The sequence below is a fragment of the Sarcophilus harrisii genome, chromosome 3, assembly GCF_902635505.1.
Source record: "Sarcophilus harrisii chromosome 3, mSarHar1.11, whole genome shotgun sequence".
NCBI lineage: Eukaryota > Metazoa > Chordata > Mammalia > Dasyuromorphia > Dasyuridae > Sarcophilus > Sarcophilus harrisii.
In genome coordinates this window covers 538642252-538665106 of record NC_045428.1, presented here as the reverse complement: position 1 = coordinate 538665106, position 22855 = coordinate 538642252, and the positions used below count along the sequence as shown (strand labels likewise).

The 22855-nt window shown below is 39.7% G+C and overlaps 1 protein-coding gene across 4 annotated transcripts in view; it reads right to left on the bottom strand.

Annotated features, from left to right (window-relative positions):
* C3H1orf94 (chromosome 3 C1orf94 homolog) overlaps positions 1-22855 on the bottom strand; it is a 63982-nt gene that overhangs the window by 11302 nt on the left and 29825 nt on the right. For 2 of the 4 annotated variants that reach the window (XM_031962097.1, XM_003765344.4), the window contains 3 exons: positions 21842-22108; positions 18808-18983; positions 2395-2469 (listed from right to left, as the gene is read on the bottom strand). In XM_031962097.1, the coding sequence (XP_031817957.1) occupies positions 2395-2469; positions 18808-18983; positions 21842-22108 (518 nt within the window). The remainder of the gene's footprint in view (positions 1-2394; positions 2470-18807; positions 18984-21841; positions 22109-22855) is intronic. The other 2 variants (XM_031962096.1, XM_031962098.1) reach the window with 2 other exon arrangements.

Here is a 22855-nt window from a genome sequence, read left to right as displayed (position 1 = left end):
TGGATAGCCAACCAACCCCTAAGCCCCACCTGGGGCTGGTAGTCCAATATTAGACAAAACCACTAGAAGCCAAAGAGAGTGAGGTAAGAGGCAGGATAGAGCATCTCAGTTCTGGCAGATAGTCCTGAAGTCAACATGAAAAGTCAGAAATAATCAATTCTGTCCAGATGCTCTGGTGAGGATGACACAACCCTCACTTATGACAGAAACCATCCAAGGGGGGTAGCCTAGGTCTTTGGTGGGCTGCCCAATGGCACATCATGTCCTAGGTGATCCTATGAATTTCTGAACTATATCTTGTAAAGAAACAATGGACGACAACTTTGTGGCACCTGAAATTCCCTTGATATTCCATGAAGACCTCAGATTCTTCCCTACCCTATGCCCATGAGTGACCAGAGAAGGGAAAAGGGAAAAATGTATGTGGGGGGGGGAAGGGAGAAGAAAGGAAGAACTGTGTTTGTATCTGTGGCTATGTCAGTATCAATATAATCTCTGAATGTTTATAGTTCTGGTTTTAGTGTATGTTTCTGTGGATGTGTCAAAGCTACATCTATGTCTATTTCTATGTCTGTGTTGTTGTGTGTCTATATCCACATTTTTGTCTGTCTCTGTCTCTTTGACTGTGTTTGTGTCCATGTGTGGATGTCTGTAGGCGTGGCTGTATATGTCTATGCCCATATCTGTGTCTATATTTGTATCTGTGTCAGTTTCTGGGTATCTAAACATCTGGGTTTGTGTGTCCATGTCTATATCCAAGTCTGTGTCTGTGTCTGTGATTGTGTTGTATTCCTGTATCTGTGTCAGTTTCTAGGTATCTAAATATCTGATATATGTGTCCATGTCTATTTCCAAGTTTGTGTCTATGTCTGTATCTATGACTATGTTTGTATCAATATGTGGATGTCTGTAAGTGTGGCTGTAAGTGTGTCTATGTCTATATCTATGTCTGTATCTGTATCTGTGTCAGTTTCTGGGTATCTAAATATCTGATATATGTGTCCATGTCTATTTCCAAGTTTGTGTCTATGTCTGTATCTATGACTATGTTTGTATCCATGGGTGGATGTCTGTAAGTGTGGCTGTATGTGACTATGTCTATATCTGTGTCTGTTTCTGTATCTGTCTCAGTTTCTGGGTATTTAAATATCAGGATGTATGTGTCCATGTCTATATCCAAGTCTGTGTCTGTCTCTGTGTCTATGATTGTGTTTGTATCCATGGGTGGATCTCTATAAGTGTGGCTGTATGTGTCTATGTCTATATCTATATGTCTGTATCTGTATTTGTATCACTTCCTGGTGTCTAAATATCTGGTGTATGTGTCTATGTTCCCAGAATGATCTGGGGTAAATTGTGAACTCAGTTGTTTTCTTTAGTTCCTTCTGCTTTTCTTTTCATCTCCTTCCCCTTGCCAACATTCTGTCTTGCTTCCAACAACTGTACCACAACCCATCCGGGGATCAGAATTTTCTGATAAAGTGAATATAATCACTGAACATAGAGGAAAGGGAGATGGAATGGGATGAAGGAAAAATTTTTAAAGAGAAACTTGGAAAGACTAATGTCTTAACTTCAACATAGGAATAAAAAAATCATAGGACCATAGAAGAGTGTTGAAAGGGCTCTTAGAATATAGAACATAAAATATTAGAGCTGGAAGAAACCTTAGAACACTGAATGTTTAGGCTGGAAGGATCTGGGAGATCAAAGAGTTCAATCCCTTTATTTTACAGAGGGAGAAATGGAGGGACTTTTCTGAACTAGGACTTAGCCTCAGATTTTTTGATTCCTAAAAGCATAATAGAATAGTCTTGGAATCAAGAGACTTGGTTCATAGACCCATTTCACTCACTATATCTGTGACTTCAGTCAAAGCATCTCACTCCTAGAATCTAGATTATGTGTCTTCACCCATAAAATGAGGGTAATGGTTCCTGATCTAATGATGTCACAGGGCTACAATAAGAATCAAATTAATTAGTGAATAGGAAAATTGCTTTGGAAACCTGCTCTCCATCTGTGTAATTATATTACATAGCTCTCAGAAACAGATTTGTGATCAACAGATTCTCAAGCCTCTCAAATCTTTCTACACCAGAGACTGACTGCTCTGTCTCAGGACAACATTGGGCCTGATTGCCTTTCCAGGTCTATCTATATCTGAGGATTTGTGCCTGTCTTTCTGTCTGCCTGTCTGTCTTCCTGCCTGTCTTGTCATGTCAGTGTTTCTGATTATTAGTGTGCCTGTTTGTAGAGTTCAAGGGTGGGGAAGAGGAGGGGATGGAAAGGGGATGAGCAGAGGGACAGGAGAAAAGCACCAGGAAAGATAGGACAGACACACAAGTGGAAGGTGGATCTGAAGGGCTGCCTGGAAGCAGTGACTGAGCACACCTGTCTGGAGTAGCATCCCAGCTGGGGGTGCAGCGCCTGGGGGTAGGGCATCCGTGCTCTCTGCTGATACAGGCCCTGGGGGAGAGAGGGGAGAAGAGACTCAGCACTAGATCTGCTGGGGAGGGGGATGGGAGAGGGGAATGAAGAGGAGACAAAGGGGCTGGTTCTGTACTGCCAGGGGCCTGACTGTGGTGTGTGTAGGCACCGGGCCTCCAATATGGCAGAAAGGATCCAAACCTGGGACTCTGGCAAGTAATGGGCCTATGACATTGCACCACTACCTTGCTCAAGAGCCTACTCTGGCTCCCCATTATCTAGTGCCTCAATGCAAACTCTCCAGGCTGGCCCTGTAATCCCAGCATCATCATCATCCCCTGTCTGTAGATTTTCCGTAAGTACCAGGGAGCCCTCCAGCCCCACCTATCGGACCTGGAGATGGGAAAGCCAAAAAGATCCCTAATTTTATTTTGGAGAGAACTGAGGCTTAAAAGGGATAATAACTCTGGTAGTCATTAAGTATGGCAGAGGTGGGCTCTGACTAGCTCCACTAACTCCATATGGAGAGCCCTTCCCTCATTGCCACACATCTTTCTTCTCATTCTCTCTCTTATATGAGTGGTTTCCACTAGTCTTGTGCCTTCAATCACTTTTCTTCAAGCAGGTTTGGATGCTGACTTCTGCTCCTTTTCCCCAGCTCCACGCCCAAGTACCAACCCAGTCACAGCAGCCCAAAGCTTCAGACAGAGACCTTGAGGAAGGAAGGTGATTGGTGGAGTGGCTTGGCCCTCGTTCTGGATGATTCCTTCAAAGCCAAGGACTGTCCCCCAGCCCTCTCTGACTATCCTTCCCCATTCCCACTAATCCCTAAATCCATATTACTTCTTGCTCTTTCCATCTCTAGTAGTCTAAATTCTTATTTCCACTTTTATTCCCAAAGCTTGGAATGCTCTCTTTCCTCAGTGCTATACCCAGAACCCCTAATTTCCTTCTGAGCTAAGTACAAGTGCTGCCTTTTATATCAGGCTTTCTCAACCACATCACCTACTAGAGAGTTTCCACTAAATAATCTTGTTTTATTTTGTATCTATTTTGTCCTATTCTTATATCTGCACAATTATCCTCCTCTCATACCCACAGAACATGCGAAATATTTGATTTTTGCTCTTTTTATCTTCAGAGCCAAGCACGATACTTGTTCCAAAGTAGAAGATTAATAAATGTTTGTTGATTTAAAACCTACCTTAAAAATTCTCTCTCCCAAGTAGCTTTCCTTACTGACCCCACCTCTGCTCATGCATTAGGGTGCATATTATTACAAAACATTTGCTCAGGGCAGCTAAGTGGTGCAATGGATAGAGCATCAGCCCTGAAATCGAGAGGACCGGGGTTCAAATCTGGCCTCAACACCTAACACTGCTTAGCTGTGTGACCCTGGGCAAGCCACTTAATCCCAATTGTCTCAGCAAAAAACAAAAAATATATTAAGTCATTTCAGATATATCTTCCCAACCCTCTCACAATTCACTGGAATTGGTCACTCATTTCTGACCAGAACCTCATGTGCTCCTCTCTGCACGCAGTAGGTACTTACCCAAACCCAATGTCTATGGGTCCTAAATATATATATATTTATGTCAGAGAATTAACAGCACAATAGCAAATGGGTATAAACCAATTCCTTCTAGGCGAATTAACATCCATGTTGCTTTTCCAGCTTTATAAATAGGTGCTCAATTAATTATTTGATTAGTTGATTGATTATGACATGAGAATTTATGACAACTTTTCTCTCAGGAACATATTCACTTCAGTCATCTTATTTGTTCCCTTATAACCTCTGTGAACTAAGAAAGAGTTCAAATCCATTCATTTAAAAAACACTCAATAAGCTGCTTATTTAGGCAAGAGCCTATTCTGGGCTGAAGAAGATACTGTCAAAGTATGTTGTCATGAAATATATGTCAAAACATATCATTGCTCTAATTTTACACGTGGGGAAACTGAGGCTCAGAGCAGGGAGATAACTTGTTTAGAGCAATTCAGCAAGTTAATGGCAGAGTCAGGGCTTCAATCCTGATCTCCTGGCTCTTAACCCAGGGTGCCTATGGACCTGGCCTTGCCAGGTCTCAGTCACTCCAGGAGCAGAGCCATTGGGATCTGACATTTTAATTTCCATCACATTCTGTGAGTAAGCTGCCCTGAATATTTCCCAGTTAGCTCAAAGGGTTTTGACGAGTTGCATGGCCCTGCCTGAAACCTAAAGGCTCAAGGCTCCAACCCTGAAAGCTGTCAAAAGCAGGAACAACTCAGAGCAAGCTGAAGGGACAAATGCCAAGGAAGACGAAGGACAAAAGGATGATGAGAGAAGGAACAGAACCAATACTCAGAAAGGATGGGAAGATAATGCAGGATAGAGAAGAAGGGAACTCCCTAACTCAGATTTGACTCTTCTTATCTTAGCCAAGAAGCCTCCTGACCAGGAAATAGAATAGAAATTATTAACAGAAAGTTGGGATGAAATGGAAAAGAGCATCTTATTGTCCTTGATGAGATCAAGTCACTGAGCTCAGATGATCATCCTCTAGCATGGAAAGAGCTACCAGAGCAAATTGTTGAGTTTCTTTTAGGGTCTGTGGAATGACCATGCAGAGCGAGACAAGAGTCCGGTTCCAATTTTCAAAAAAGAGAAAAGAGTAGTCTGCCAACTCTAGACAGGATGAGCCTGACTTTAGATTGCTACTAAATTCTAGAATTTACAAAGATGAAAAGCAAGAAAGTCCCCTGCCCACAAACAGCTAATAATCTATTAAAAGGATATGACAGCTAGATATAAATTTGATGAAATAAGAAGCAAGGGAGCATCAAGAGTGCGATAGGAAAATCTGAGGACTCATACTGACTTGACATATAAATGTGGTTCAGACTTCCAAGAGGGAAAATAAATCGGCAGTGATAGCCTTTTTTCCCTTGCCTGTGGTCACCACCTAGATCATGTCCTCATAACCCCTTGGTTATATGATATTATAATAGGCTCCCAACTGGTTTCCCTGCCTCCAGTCTCTCCCATTTCTAAGTCATGATCCACATAATGACAATGCCAAATCATATCCCTAAGACACAAGTCTACTCTCATCTGCCTCCTGTTCCAAAATCTTAAGTAACTCCTATGGCCTAGAAAATAAAATACAAAGTCAATAGCAAGTCACTAAAGATTTTTTATAATTTGGCTATAAGCTTGCTAATATTTTTCACATATTCTGTATTCCAGCCAAACTGAGGAGAGAAAGTTTGGGGGTGGAATGGGGGTGAGGAGGCGGTTGAGCATTTGCATTCATAAGAAGTAAAAGGTATAGCTGAAAGAATATAAATCTGATATGAAAGTAATGGAATACTATTGTTTTATAAAAATGATGAACAGGCTGGTTTCAGAAAAGTCTCAAAATATTATATGAACTGATGCTGAGTAAAGCAAGCATGCAGAGAGGCTAGAATAATGGAGAACATCTAGCAATTTCTTGCAGTAGATCAGATGGAAAAGAAGCATGGAAGTCTTAATGAGGGTGATGGTTACTGCAGTTCAGAGAAGTAAATGAGGAATTTGGTGGAAAATGAGTTGATCATATTTGCTTGAACAAAGGGAACAAGGGAAGAATGGAGGAAGACACTAAAATGAACATGAATACCTAAGAAGGATATTGGTTCCCTTGACAGAATAGAGAAGTTAGGAAGGGATGTATTAAATGAAAGGGATGTGTTGAATATCTACACAACAGAGATGGTGATATATAGTAAAGAATTGCTAATATGGGGCCAGAGCTTAGGGAAAAAGAAAAAAACCCTGAAAGTTGAATAGACATGAGAGTCATCTACCAAAAAAATGGTTATTTTAACCCATGAGAGCTAGTGAAATCCCCAAGAGATAAAATATAGGGTAAAATGAGAAGAGAACTTAGGGCAGAGTCCTAGGATAAAGTCACAGTTAGTGCTGGTGATATAAATGGAAATTCAGCAAAGGTGACTGAGAAGGATCAATCAGAGAGGCAGGACTAGAATGCAGAGAGAGCAGTATCACAAAAAACCTAGATAGTATCTATGACGAGAAAAGTGATCAATAGCAGCAAAGAACACAAAGGTCAAGAAGAATGGGGAAAGACTATTGGAATTAGCAATGAAAATTACTCATTAGTGTTTAGAGACAACAGCTTTAGAAAAGTGTTGGGAAGTGGGAGGCTAGCATGGATGGCTATTGTTTTTTCTGGGAGTGTAACCTTGAAAAGGAGGAGAGACACAGGATGATAGTTTGAGGGATGGGCAGGGTTGAATGAAAGTTTTTTTTTTAGGGATAAAGAGGTCCAGGCACATTTTAAGACAGCAGGGAACAATAGTAATATATGTAAAAGTGCATTGTGAATTTTAAAGCACTTAGCAATTGAAATGAAAGCAATGAGGATGATGATGATGATGATGATACTATGTAATGTAAGCTCCTTCAGAGAAGAGATGGCTTCATATTTTATCTCAGGATACCTTGAATCTAACAAAAGGCCTTGAACACAGCAAGAGCTTAATAAAGGCCTACTGTTAAAAGCGAATCTGAGAAATGATCAAGATTCTATATTTCCGTGTCCTTTGTAAATTGAATTTCTTGCATGCCTGTACTTTTCCCTTTGGCATTCGTAAAGCCTTGCTAAAAACCCATTTAGGGCTTGGACTTATTAAGAGAAAAGGGCAATGACATGGTAAGGACACTCCGGTGACAGCAGGATTTTGAGGGCTGAATGAGCCAAACCCTGCATGCCACAAGATGCTGGCTGCGATGATTAAAATCGGTGCATAAAGAGAGGGAGCAGAGCTGCTGTCTCCAGAGTGTGATTTATGGAGTTGGCTAGTTCCCTATCCTGGGGCTCAGAGGTGGTGGCCACATTTTATCACACTCATCACAGCCAGGCCTGCTTTGACTGCATTGCAAGAAAATGGTCCCTGAATGGCTGGAGCAACTATGATATCTGAAATTCTCTCTTCGGCCCAATTCCCAGCTACAACCTTGAGAAGGCCTCCATAATTTTAACAAGAATTCCTTGTCCATCCAAAGTCACACAGATTTAGATAGCGGGCCTATCAAAAACTTTAGAAAAGTGTTCTAGCTTGTAAGGAATTGGGGGAGAAATTTTAGCTGAAGAAGGAAGAGGAAGAGACTTCATTGAATATGTGGGCAATGGGTTCACCCACACTAGCCAGTCCACTGTCCATGTCTAGAACACATGGAAATAACAATGATTTCCATTGCTGCCAGTTGTCACACTCCAGAACATTCAGCCCAGGGAAGGAGCAGAAAGATGAATAATGGAGCCTTGGAAACAAAAAGGTAGAGGAGGTTATCAGTAAACAGGCAAGGGACCATCAGGCCTTCAACATGATTGAGCATGATTGCTACAAAAATAATTCCAGAAATCACTGCAGTGTACAACCATCAAAACTCTAAGGGTATAAAACTCTAAAATAACACCAAGGAAATAAAATTAATATTCTGCATCCCAGCTAATATGCAAACATAATACATCATTACCTGAACTAACATAACCTTTCACCCAGTGCAGAGGTAAGAGCAGTGGAAACAAAAATGTGAGATGCATCCACTTCACTGGTTGGAATCAATGGAGAAGACTTAATTCTACCTTCATTTATGGCTTTGGAGAACCCCCAGGAAATGTAGCTGAAAGCCTGATGCTAGATAGTCTTTCAGAGGGGACACTTATAACCTCTTGTGGTCCATTCTCTCTGGGAAGAATGTTTTTGCAATTGATCAAGATGGGGACACCACATCAGTCCATCTGCTTTCTGGATTTCATATGACTCAAGCCCCATGATCTCAATTATAGTGACAGGAATGCTGACCCAGGTCCATAATGCTTAGATCTCCCATTAAAATAAATGAAGAGTGTCTATGTATGGAATAGTGTCTATAAGATCCTCTAACTAAAGGCAGAGCCAAGAGTTTCAAAACCTCCAAGACTGTCCCAGCAGTCTTCTTCGTATTTTCCAATGGATACATTATTTTTGGACTCCTTTAGAGTTCTCCATTTCAAGTACTTTATTTTGCCTCCCCACATCCCCTCTCCCATGATTTTCAGTTTTCTATTTTATATTGTTTTTCTACATTAGATTGTAAGCTTCTTTAGGGAAATGGCAGTTATTTTTCTTTTTATTTGCACTTATATCCCTGACACTTAACACAGTGTGTGGCAAATAGTAGGTACTTGATTTTATTGTTTATGGCTACAACTATGACTATGTTTATCTGGCAAGACCCAATTAAGTCTTGATGGTCAAGATAAATCTGGAAATATCATCCAATCAGTAATTTAACAAAACCTATTCTTGATCATGGAATTTGGTGATGAGAAACTGGCAAGTCTTAGTGGTTAATGCTTTCCCAAAATCTCTTTTAGAAAATTCTAAGTAATTTGTAGCATCCTTTAACTATCTAGTTGAGGGTTATCAGGCAAACAAAGAGAAGTTGGATAAAATTGCCATCCTCGAATTTCTCAAATTTAACTAAGGTCTATAGGAAACCTATTCTCAGAAATAAGTTTCAGGTAGAAATAGGCGCATCGTCAGCCATTTTGGGAAGGAGCCTACCACAATCAACAATTTCTTCTTTTGGAACGAGGCTGAAAAATCAATAAAATCAATATGAAAAATCAATCAAAGCTTTGACTAAGGCTTTCTAGTCACTTATCAAAGTGAGACAGGTATAATTCTGTGGGTTATGTGAATTTATTTGACATTTAATCTCCTTATAATATTTTCACTATCAAAAATCATTCTAGGCAATAAGATATGACTATAAAATTATTGTTTTGCTGAAAGACTTCAAGCTTTCATTGCAAGCAAGATTTCATTCAAACCATTTCAGAATGGTTAGTATGGTCCAGAGGACAGCTTTCTGAAGTCATAAATATGGCAAATGATGCCATAAATACATCCTCTAAAGAAACACAATTCTTGTGGCCAACTTGTGAATGGCTTAAAGCCCTGTCATCAATAGATGACCATGCTCTCTGTAACCTGTTAAATAGATGTTCATTATGGTAATTCTCCTTTTATTTATCTGGTAAAATAAGTCATGGAGATCTTCTAATGTCAAAACTTTCATTGGAGTTGGAACAGCAAACTTTAGGATTTGACATGGTAGACAGCTCAAGATATCATTAGATACCAAACAACTAGGCTTGTGTACATGCTTCTAGTAGTCATTTAAAAGCTGTATAGTCATATATATGTACTGGCAAAATTAAGAGTATAATAATAATAATAGATAGAATTTACATAGTATTTTTAGGTTTGTCAAGTGCTTTGTTTATAGCAATTCAACGTATCCTCATGATCTCACTGGGGAAAATAGGTGCTATTATTCCCATTTTACAGATGAGGAAACTGAAGTTGAGAAGGGCTGATTGATTTGCCCAGGGTCATATAGCTAATAAATATCAGAGGCAGAATTTGAATTCAGGTCATCCTGACCCCAAAGTATGCACCAAGGAGCTGACAAGAAATTTACAGAGGCCCATGGCCAGTACAAATTGTTTAGGTATGCTTATGGTTCTGAAACTTTTGATTTTTATCACACCTTCTTGGGTTTATCAGAGCACTTGAGAGTACTAAGCCACTAGGGTCCTTGAAATCTTCTGGCCACTTGGAGGTTGGGCATGGCTCCCACACAAGAGATATGGTAAGAAGCAAGAGCTCCTATTCATTTTGATACACCTAACTAGGTTCAGAAGTCAATAACTGGCATTCTGAAAAGCATTAGATGCCACAGGAAGCTTTTTGTTCTGGCCAAGGAAGAAGTGTCTTTATAATGGCTCCATCTTAAAGACAAAGTTGAGTAATCTCATGGAGAAAGGTTACCTTGGGAAGGTTTGGATTGGATACAATGTAGATCATACCCTGCCTTATCTAGAGTGATATAAAGACTAGTAGCATTGTGTGTGTTGGTCACAAAGCTGATACTAGGCATTCTAATTGTATCCTGTACTAACTGCCTTCATTTATTGACTTATTGAAACAGCATAGGCTTTCTTGGAGACTTTCTACAAAAATCATCCGCTGTTGCTCCCATGATCAAATGATTAAAATACAGTCTCACATTTGGGATCCTAGAAAGTGAGGTTTCGAAGACGCCTTGAGAAATCCTCAGACTGGAAATTCCACACTGGAGGCATTTAACTCCGAGCAGAAATGCTGCTCAGTGACTAGTGCCTGCCTAGTAGTCTGCAGCAGTGCCACCATCAATCAGCTTTTGATAAGCTTGGGCCAGGTCACGTTTTGTTAGCATCTTCCCCTCCATCAAAAACAGCAAGGAATTGGCTTATGGCAGGCACTGAACATGGGAACTGCTGAAGAGCCTTGTTTACAATGCATTTGTCATCTTCCCAAAGCTTCCAGGTTTAGGCGCCCACACAATCAATGTAGTTCATGGATCTGTGACTGCTATTCATTTGTCTCCAGGCTATACTCCTAACTCTCTGGACTTTGTCTATCATACATGCCACAGAAATCTCTATACCCTGGAAGTTCACTGCATCAATGGACTTCTCATACTGGAAGTACTTTTTACCCAGTGACCTCTTGCTCTGATTGGCTGATTTCTCCCTTAACTTTAGTTTTAAGGTCTTTCACACCAGCCATGACGTCCACTTTCGGCTGCACTCTTGATCCTTTAGATATTCTCTAATATACCTCCACCCTTTTCAGTTTCCTTTTGTGTGTTGTCTTCTGCCATTAGAATTTAAGTTCCCTGAGGACATAGACTGTCTCTTTCTGTTGGTATTTCTACTTATAGCATGGTGTATTTGTACACAGGTCCTATAAACACTTAATATGTGTTGACTTGCCTTGGCTTGAGGATGTCTTCTTTGGAATGTACCTAATAAAGATGCCAATAAAGGATTGTGAAATTGAGTTGAACTGAAATAAATTGAATTAAATGCTCAATATCATTTTCAATTTTTACCCTCAGGTGAAAGGGCAGATTCTCAGTTTTTAGATGAATCTATGGGCTAGCTGGATCCAGGTGGAATGATATGTAAAAGTCTAATTCCACAGAAAACTAGCAAAAAAGAAAATATTGACAATGATTTATCTCAGATGTGGAGGAGCACAAGCTACATTATTGGCCTCTGATACAACTAATACAACTAATGATACAATTCTGATACAAAAGCCAAAAGCCTATACTCTACATTCCTTCCACAAGAGAGACATAGGATATGACTTAAATTTTATTTTTCAGCTTATGTTTCTGATTCCATGGGAAAGACATTGGGGTAAAATGCAAAGAACATGGTTTTTGGAGCTAAGATACCTCAGTTTGAAACCTGGCTTCACTACTTACTATTTCCATAATTTGAGGCAAGACACTGAATCTTGCTAATCCTGAGCAACCATATGAAGAGTTGCCTCACCTTCGAGGTGCTTTCTAGCTTTAAATCTATGAGGCTTTGAGTCACCTATTCTCAGCTTCTGCTTCCTTTTTTCATCTCACTAACCCTCTCCCCTTTTTTGCTAATGCCATCTCTAAGGCCAAGTTAGGGAGACTGCTACCGGGAAACAATGAAAGAGTTGCTAACAGGGTTACAAACTTCAATGTACACCTCCATTCTCTGGGAATGAGCTTCAATGGAAAAGTCTAACTATGTTAATACTTTTCCACCTAGCTCCTCAGATGTATGTCTTTTTGTCCCTGAAGGGTTTGGACTAAGTATTGTGACAGTCAGCTGCCAATGACAATTATGACTGCTATCAGTGAAGCTTGTTACATGCCCCAGAATCTAGGGTTCAAGAATGGTTATGTTAAATTGAATTGCTTCTTCAGGGCCAATGAGAATTGGTCATAGAATATATTTGATTTCTACTTGCTCCTCTCTATGTATATTTCAATAAATATCACAATCCTTGCAACCATAATTCTCTCTTGTGTAGGTCCTTTTTGCACTTTGTAATCCAGACCCATGCAATGATCAACTTATCTAGTGAGGTGAATATGTTTGGACACTAGCTTCTAATAATAAACAGAAGTTCCTTTCCATAAGACTTTTCTGCTTCTCTTTGGGGTGAAGAATTGGAAACTTCTTAATGAAGAATCCATCCTGGCTCATTCACAATGCAGCAGCCTCCAACTGGGTGACCTTGTCATCCTGAATGCACGGGTAGTTTCTAGAACCTGAGTAACAGGTCAAATAACAAAAAATGCAGACGGTATCTATATCAATTATTAATGCAACGCACTACAATAGGAGTCAATTTCTATCTTGTACTCCAAGTCATTTTAAATACTATGGCAAATAGTGCAGCATCTTGAGACAATGGAGCCTCTGAAAATGATCCTGAAAACTACAGCGCTTTACTCTCATGTGAATAATCAAGATGGGTGATAGGAGCTGCGATGACAGTTCCTGGGCTTTCTTCTGATGGATTGTGAATGTGCTACTTTCTCAAGGTGACCCCATCTCTTACAGAATGTGCATTCTTGAATTTGCAAACAGAGTGTCTTTGTAATGTTTTGCAGCCTGAAAAAGGGTTGCTATATCTGAATTGATTTGCAGGTATTACAGAGTATGTCTTTTCTGTGTTCTGTTAGCAATATTTGCAAGAGTTCAGTTGACAACATGTTATGGACAGTGTTACATTAGAAAATACACTTTTAATTTCCATGACATATAGTTATTCATTCTTATTAGCTATGTCTTTATTTATAGCCAATAGTGTTTTAAAATTAAGTTCAAAAAGGGTTCTACTGAAAGTCTTCACTGTGATTTCTATATTCAAGAGCATTGTGTAACTTGTGGCAGTATGATAACAGGCAATGACATGTAGCAAAAACAGTATTGGCTTTAGAGTACAGAGGATGTGGGTTCAAATTCTACCTCTTTCACTTACTATATGTGTGACCTTGAGCAAATTCTTTAACCCTGACATGTAATGTCCTGGCTAGCTCTCTGGAGGATCCCAGAACCAGCCTTGGTCTTAGTGGAGAAGTGAAGGAGGCAGGAGAGCCATCAGGAGGCTGGTCAAAGATGGAATGTCTCTATTTCCAGTCCTCTCAGCCCTTAATCACCTCAGTATGATTACATCATTACAGCACACTAAGTATGTGTGAACTAGAGAACCATTATATCACCATACAAGTGTGATTATATGTGAACTAGAGAGCCATCATTTCATCAATCACACTGAGTTAACACCTTGCTGTAAGTATCTTTGCTTCAAGAATATTTTTCTCAGAGTTCCCCTATATCTTCTGTCCTCTACACTGACAAACCTCTCTACCTGTTAAATAAGGGGTTTGGATCTTTAAATTTCCATACAGTTCTAAATCTATGATCCTCTGTCATTTAGGAAATCCATAGAATTGCAGTATTGAGACCAAAGGCATATCTTTGCATTATAAACAATGCATGCCAGAGCATGGTTGCTCTGGCTGAGAGGTTGATTCTGTTTATTAAATTTTAAATCTTTGGATAATGATTGATAAGAGGACTTTGAGTTTAGGGATCATCTGTTGGTACTAATGAGATGTGAGTTCTAATAATCCCATGATTTGATTATGTGTTTTAGTCTTAAGGAAGAAAGGACAGTGAGGAAATCTCATGGCTAAGTATAATGATTCTGTCAATTGTTAAAAGCATAAAATTCTCCTAATTCAGGGTCTTCTTTTTTGTCTCCTTCTAGAAATCAGAATAGTTTATCTTCATAGGAATCCTAGTTGTTAAGATAACTGACCTGAAATTCTTGAACATAACCTGGAAGTTATTTTAAGCAGTGATCACTTTAAGATTCTGAGTGGAAAATATGTTCAATAGTTTATGAGTAATATTTGAAAATAGAGTTGCTCTGCCTACAGTTACCCAATCCTTGTTTCCAGAATATACTTTGTACTCTATATCAGTAAACAAGGGAAAGAACAGCAGACCTTTTAAAATGGCAGGTTGCTTTACTGTTGTAAAAATTCCACTTTTTAAAAAAGAACCTAAGCACATGATTATGTGAATCCAAAAGATTAAAAAAAATCCTAAGAAACGCAAAACAAAATAATTGTTGAATTACACTGGAACATTCCCTAGGAAGTCCTCACTACATGAAGTTGGTTTTAATTTTCAGAAGAGTAAGACAAAGCTGGATCCCTCCAAAGCCAATCTAAGTTGATATTCAAAATTTAAATGTCATATTTCTTTGACTAAAGGGCTTCATAAATTCACCAGCTTTTGCATAGTCTTGGTTTAATTTGACACCCTTTCATCTTTGCTTCTTCTCTCCCTTTCTCAACCTCTTTTTCTTTCACCTTGGTACTTGGAATTTTCAGCATGGGACTGGATGATTGTCAGGTCCAGAAGAATTTGGAGCTCAGAGAGGCACTGTGAAGGTATTTATTTCTTTTAAAAGCACAGTGTTAATCAAAATTAAAGATGGAGGACATTCAGAGTAACATTCTGAGATAAGAAGTGACTAAATCTAAGTTGGAAACCGTTCTCATTAAAAGTATAGAGATGCTCCTTATTAATCTGACTGGTTTAGGCTAGCTCTGTTAGTTCCTTTGAAACCCACAGACAGACACAGACAATTAGGACACCTATCATGGACCCTTATTCTCATAAGAAACATGGAGATAAGACATCGTTCCCTAGACAAAAACCCAAGGGAGACAAACTACTCAAATAATTGAACAATAGAGGAGAGAATTGTAGCACTAAGGAAGAGAAGCCCTTGCTTCACATAGACCTATGAACACTGTTACAGTGAAACCTAAAACTGTATTTGAACAACAACTTGACTTGGATAAAAATAGATGGTTTAAAAAAATTGACTGATTAGGACTTATTTCAGTTGCATGCTTCCTGTGGCTACTCTTTCCCCTCCTGTGCCCTCCTTTTTGATAGTTCCCATTCATATGTGTCCTTGAATTTACTTTTTCCCAATATCCAGAACATGCTACCATCAGAATATTGTTTTTCCTCTTGCTTCTAAGCTCCTTGGCATCAGGAACAGTTTTATTTTTCTTTGTACTCTAACTCCTAGCAAATACCTGGCATAAATCAGGCACTTAATAAATGCTTGTTGACTCTTTGTCTCATCTGCTGCCTTTTCATCTTCTTCCCAACAGTTAGAATACATGTTTCCCCAAATTCTGCCTTTGCCCTCTTCCCTCTCTTCACACTCACCCTGGACAATAATCTCATTCATTTTAATAATTTCCCCTACTACCTTTATGTAAATGACTATCTCCAGCTGATCTCTTCTGAGCTCTAAACCCTTATCTCCAACTGTCTATAAGACATCATTACATAGACATCCTATTGGCCCTTCAAACTCAACATGACACAAAACAAACTTATGATCTTGGTCTCAAATGAATGTATTATCTTTCTCCCAAAATCTGTTCTTCCTTCTGACTTCACCATTTCTGTCAGTTCCACAGTTTTCCAGGGTTCAAACCTTTGAAATCATGGTTCTCATTATCTTAACCTGGGGTCATCCTAACCATCAACCTTCTCTACTCTTAGTCCCAGACTGCCAAGCACTGCTGAAGGAAGTCATAAAATTGCTGACTGTACCCATTATAAATTCATGCTATTGAATTTCAAATCAAGTTTCACTTCCACATGGTAACACTATTTTTGCTCTGATTCAAAAACCTCTGAGTTGGAAGAGTCCTTTGAGGTCACTTGGTCAAACCTCTACCTGGAACAGGAATCTCCTCAATAGTATTCCCCCAAAAGTGGTTATTCACTCTCTTCTTGAAAACTTCTAGAGCAAGGGAATTTCAGGGCAGTTCACCTTACTTTTGAGTAATTCTAATTTTTAGCAAGATTTCCCTCCTATCAAATGAAAATTGCTTTCCCTCTCTGATTGATTCTCTTTCACGCTCCCAAAGGGATCAATCTAAAACTTCATCCCACCCATCCCACCTTATCTCCTCCCTCTCCCCCCCAACAGATGTTTGGGAAAACTGGAATCATCTGTTGTCCATACTGCCATCTTTCCACCTATGTAACTCAAAACCTCTCTTGGTCTTCACTCATGCTCCCTTCTTTACCCTTATCAACCTTATCTCACTTTTTTGCATATATTTAATAAACTCCTTCCTGCCCCCACCTACAATTATTTTTTTAAGGTCAATGAGGGCAGGGACAATTTTAGTATTTTATTTCTACATCTCCTGTACTTGGCACAGTGCCTTGTGCACAGTAACTGCTTAATAAATATCTTTCAAGCTGAATTGAATAGATTTGATTATTTCAAGTCTCTCTTTAAAGTCTTTGGTGACTCTCTACAGCTTCCCAAGTAAAAAAAAAAATCTAAATTCTTTGGCTGAATTTCAAGGCTCTCCCCTATTGACACTATTTACCTTTCCAATTTATTTCATCTTACATTACCCACCCCTTTTGCCCCAATTTGGCTTCCCAAATTGCACAAAAGCCCTACAATTTCTCTTTTTTGTGCTTTTGTTCATATCATACCCTATAGGTAGAAGAACTTTCCTCCCCTTGAATTGCCTGTTAAATTCCTACCAATCATTTAAAATCAAGTTTAAATGTCATGACTTCCAGGGATCCTTCCTTGATCCTCTCAGTCAATAACAATCTCCCGCCCCCTTCAGACTCAAGAAGCACTTTGTTTTTTATTATTTTATGCACTTAACTTAATGTATTGTGAAGCCTATGGTATTGTGTGTTATGCTTTTTGTGTGTGTATGTGCCTTATCCCTTCCCAAACCGTAAGATCCAAAAAGGTAGGGCCTGATCTAAAGTTTCTATTTTCTTCAGCTCCTACTACCATGCTCCTTGGACAACATATGTTGAACAAATGCTTGTTGAGCTGAATTGAATCAAAATGGCAATATCCACATCAAACATGGAAGAAGCAAAGGACTAGCTCCTTACAGCCAATGCAGAAGACAGTTGGTAGGTGGCTTTTCTAATAAATTGAATGACTATATAGAAAATGAGTGAGCCCAACTGATCAAGATCTCGGAATACAGGTACAAAGGAGTTTCATTAGTTTCACTAGGAAAAACTGAGAAAAACCCAGGAGAGAGAACAGATATTTCTAAAGATGGGTGAACCTTGTATTCAGAAACCCTGATCTTCCCAATTCAGAAATGATAAACTAGACAAAGTAGAGATATGCATTCACATTACAAAAGCAATTTTCAGTTTTTACAGAAAAATTCACTATAGAATTCCTTTTAAAAAGTAGATTCCTTGAGTGAATTTTGAGTCACGTTGCAATTTGCAGAGACTCAGTTCTATACTTCCATAGACTGAGGCAATACAAGGGGCTTTGTTAAATATGCATTCATATCACAAAATCAGCTAGGTGGTGTAGTGGATAGAGCACCAGCCCTGAAGTCAGGAGGACCTGAGTTCAAATCTGAACTCAAGACACTTAATACTTCCTAGTTATGTGCTTTAGCAAAAAAAAACAAAAACAAAAAACAAAAAAAAACAACAACAACAAAAAACAAAAAAGGTGCTATTCAGTTTTTACAGAAAAATTCACTATAGAATTCCTTTAAAAAGTAGATTCCTTGAGTGAATTTTGAGTCATGTTGCAATTTGCACAGACTGAGTCCCATCCTTCCACAAACTGAGTACAGTGGCAATACAAGGGGCTTTGTTAAATATGCATTATCTGATTTGTTCCGGTTCCCAAGTAGCACATTTATCAGGAGAATTTTGTTTTCCCCTTGTAAGGAATCTGTCATCCATACTCTTTTACACCTTTGGTTGATAGCTATTCCTTCTGTACCTCTTGAATTTCCTGTAAAATTCCTACCAGAGGTTAAAAATCAAGTTCAAGGTCAGCCCTCGCAGGGACCCTTCTCTGATACTCCCAATCAATAACAACCTTGTTACCAATCAAGTATGGGTGTCTTTCCTCGAGTAGTTGGCATGACCTGGAAAACCAGGAGGATGTTGGAATGAGCTTTCAATGGATGTTTCAGCCAGGCCTCCTGGTACTCTGCCCTGAAACTAGAAAAGAGCCTTTTTGGAGGCACCAGACCTACTCAAGGGATCCCTGCCATGTCTAGACATCACAGTGTGAACTGGAAACCAGACAGCGAAATACTTTATTATGTCTAGGTAGAAGGGCCAACCAGAGCATTCATCGGTAACACAACCACCTACTTAGGGGCCTGATTTGTTGAGCTCTTGGCCTCCTTGGCTCCCTGTGTGCCATGCAGGCAACAGCCTAGGTGCAGGAATATCAAGTTAGAGACCCAGGAGATCTACACCCTTTTCCCATAGGACCCTGGTGAGGCGTGGCCATCTAAGTCCACCTTGCCCATCTAGGGTCCAGTCTATATGGGTGACTCTGTGGCCCAGGGCCCAGGGAGCAAGTCACAGTTACCTGGTATTGTGGGAAGGTGGAGTGGTTTGTGAACACAGGAGGTGGAGGATAATTCAGGTTGAGCCAGAGAGGCTGGTTCAGTGCTGTGGAGGTCAAGGCTGTGGCGAAGCGTGGGGTGAACACATTTCCGGTGTACTTAAGATTGTTCTTGTCCGCAATCGTCATTGGTGCATTGACTGTAGGACAGAGGGCAAGGACTTCGCTCAGAAAGGGGTCTAGGAATCCCACCACCCTCCAGCTCAACACTCAGCACAGAAGTTACAGCTCTCAGAGGAGTGCTCCTCTGCAATCCAGGGGAATATACCAACAGCATCAGCGTGGGAGAATTCTGACCTGGCTTAGACAAGAGTTTGCCTCGGGCTGACAAAACCAAGCAAGAAATAAGCCGTCTCTTCCTTTCCTCAAAAACAAACAGCAGCAGCAGCAACAAAAATAGCTAAGCAAGTTCATAACATTAATAAAAAGAAAATGTTCAAACTGCTTTAAATAATCAAGAAGCACTTGTTTTAATATTTTTATTAAAGATGGTTGCCATTTTCATCTATCCATTAAAATAGACCTCTAAGGACTTCTATTTGTACCTGAGAATAAAGATGCATGAATTAGAAAGAGTTAACTTCAAGATTTGAATTTGAAACCCTGTCCTGCTACTTTGTATCTGTATGGCCATGGGAAAGTAGACAACAAACTCAATACAAGGAAGATGGCAACTGAAAAACTGTATCTTCTCGGGCTACCTTTAGAGAGACTCATGTTCAGGACAAAGATGGGCACTTGTTTTATTGTATTTTGCTTTTATAAAATCACATCGGCAGTGTGGTGTTCAGTTCTGCTTGCCACATTTGAGGATGGACATTGATAAGCTATAGGGTATCCAAAGGAAAGAGAAAAAGATTCTGAAAGACCTAGGCAGCTAGGTGATGCAGTAGACATCAATCAATAAACATTTGGTTAAAGGTTTGCTATGTGTCAGGCACTATGTTAGTTCAAATCCAGCTACAGATATTGAATGACCCTGCACAAGTCACTTAACCTAGACTCAGTTTCCTAAACTATAAAATGAGGATAATAATGGTACCTACCTCCTACAATTATTGATAAGATAATATTTATTAAGTGAGGGTTAGCACAATGCTTTTCACATACTAGACACTAAATAAATAATATTTCCTTATTTCCCTCAAAAGCATGTTTTAAGGAGATAAAACAAAGGAACTGGGGATGCTTGACCTGGAAAAGGACTTCAAGTGGCCATGGTCTGCAAGTGTTTGAAGGATTGTCCTGAGGTTGAGAAATTAGACTAATTCTACCTGGACCCAGAAGACAAGAGGAGCAGCATTATTAGAAGGTGAAGAGAGACGGAAAAAGATTTTACTGTTAAGTCAAAACTTCCCACCAATGGGCATTGGCCACAAAATGAATGGTTGCTGTGGTAGAGTGTGCCTTAGTAGAGGCTTTCAAACAAAGGCCGGTAAGCCATTTTCTGGGTATGTTGTAGAAGGAAGGTCCCTTTGTACACTGAGATTCTTTGATTCCATAAAGTTGCTTAGCCTCTCTGGGTCTCAGTTTTCTCATCTGTAACAAAGAGGTTGGACTAGATGATCCCTAAGGTTCTGCTCTAAATGTTTGTACTGTGATCTTATGAATGGTTTTAAGTTCTATAGAAAGGTAGGATATTTGTTCTTTTGGCAATTCCTTTCTTCATAGAATGTTAGAGCTGGAATGGGTCAGAGAACTGTGTTGTTTATGCTGAGAAGTATCAAAGCATTTTTTCCTAAAATATTCTAGAATGTAGCCTAGACTTGCCCCAAATTAGCCTGATTCAGTGAAATTTTCACAGTATTATTTTTCTGAACCTCTATATTAATTGGACTAATTGGAGGGTCGACTAGCTTCTTTGTTGGGAATAATAACTGGTTTGTTGAAAGGAGTGGCCACTTGTCAGAGAAATTTAAAATATTAGTAATACTGGAGCCAGATCCTGACTAACTTGTGCTAAAAGCAGGAAATTCCAAACCACAGATCCAACAATTCAATAAATAAAATTTAGCAAGAGGATTGTATTCAAGACTATGTGCTTGGCAGTGGAAATATAAAGAAAAAGGGCCTGACCTCAAGTAGTTTACAATCTAATGGGAGAAAAGACATTTGCACATAAAAGAAAGCTATAAAAAGAATTAGAAAGGTATAGAGGAGAGGTCCTGGCAGTATGTTATAGGAAATAATTGAGAAGAGGGAGGACACTGGCTTTGTTCTGTTTTATTTTACAAGTATAAAAATCAAGGATGTCTTCCAAAAAGATGATGTGACTTGGCCCTAAAGGTAGACAGCAATTTCAACAGCCAGTGCATTTAAAGAGAGGTTGTGAATTCCAGACATGGTGAGGCAATACAAACAACGGCACAGAAATAGGAAAGGAGAAAATGAAAATAAAGACTAGAAAATTATTCTGTTTGGTGTGAGCCTGGAGTCAGGAGTAGGAGGAGATAAAGATGGAAAAGATGGTTGCAGAGAGGCTTGGAAGGGCCTTGAATGCCAGCATCCATTACTTTAAAGTAAAGGAAAACCTTCTGTTACTATCTTAAATATCTTTTCAGACAGAATCACAGCACCATACTGGTATGATCTTAGTTTATAGAACTTGAAAATGAAATCTCTTTGGAGAGAAAAAAATCTACACTGAAATAAAACATCTACATCCTAAAAATTGAAATTACATTAAAATTATATAAAATCATTGCATAGATTTTTGTGATTTCTAAGTCAATGCTCTCTTCTCTACATCAGGCTGCCTATGATTTACAGAGGCAAAAAGTGGGTCTCACAGAGGTAAAGTGGCTTGCCCAGAGTCACATAATTATTCTATTTAAGAAGCCTAGATTGCAATGTATTTCTCTCCCAAGACTCATACCTCTAGGAGTATCTCTTGGGATTACCTGCCTAGGAGCAGTTGCTTCAGTTCTTTCCCACAAGGATGCTCAATGAAGCCCTTCCCTCTAGTGTGCTCTTGACCCTCCCCTTCCTCACAGCTTACACTTCAGCTCTAGCCCATCCACTTCTGTTTTGCTCCGTAATCTCAGCTGTCCATCAGGATTCTTTGCTGCCCCGAGGAACTCATAAAGCAGGTTCTTTTCCGTGGGCCATGAAGGCTTTTTGGAGGGCAGGGACACAAACATGCTGCTGCCCTTGCCGCTGCCAGGGCCCTCCTCACTACACATGTCCTTCCGGCTCTGGGGCCACTGGCTGGGAACCAGGGCGTCTCGGGGGGCCTTGACCAGTTCCTTGGAGCTTGGAGTCCTCTCTGTGGGGAGAGGGAAGTTGAGTCAGGACCAGCTGGAGCCTGGGAGAGCCTCCTCTCTACTCCATGGGAGGATGGCTCTTCAACAGGGTCCACAACACTCCCCTCCCCTCACACACATACATCCTGACCTCTGATCCTCCAGCCTTATCATCTGCATATATATATAGCTTCCTCCATTAGAATATCAACTCATTCAAAGCTGGGAGTGTTTTACTTTTCTATTTGTATCCTCAGGGCTTAACTCCATGCTTTGTATATATAGTAAGCACTTAATAAATGCTTTTTCATTCAGTCATTTATTGGTTGAAGAGAACCAGTAGGAGACAAAAGATCTCTGGACACTGAGGCTTCTAGTGGACAGGCCACCCTAGTGACTAAGGGAAGCACAAAAGGCCTTCAAAGAATCCACTTTTCCACAAATGCTACCAGTGTTGTGTGTCTGGGCCCTGGGACAAGTACCTATTTATCATGACCTAGTTATTAATTCTACTCAACTATCTTTTCTTACCTCTCATCTATCCTAGGGGTTTTACAAGACCTTCTTTGACTTCTTTGAGCTCCTGATTTCTTCTGACTCAGCTTGATACTCAACTTTTCTCTATAGCCTTCCCTAACTCAGCTCATAATGATCTGTTCATCCCCTAATACCACTAATTGACTGCACCAGTGACTGATTGTTAGATTGATTGGTAGGTTATGTTCCTGCAGAGTAAATTGCCCCTTAATAGCCCTACCCCATCCTCTTCT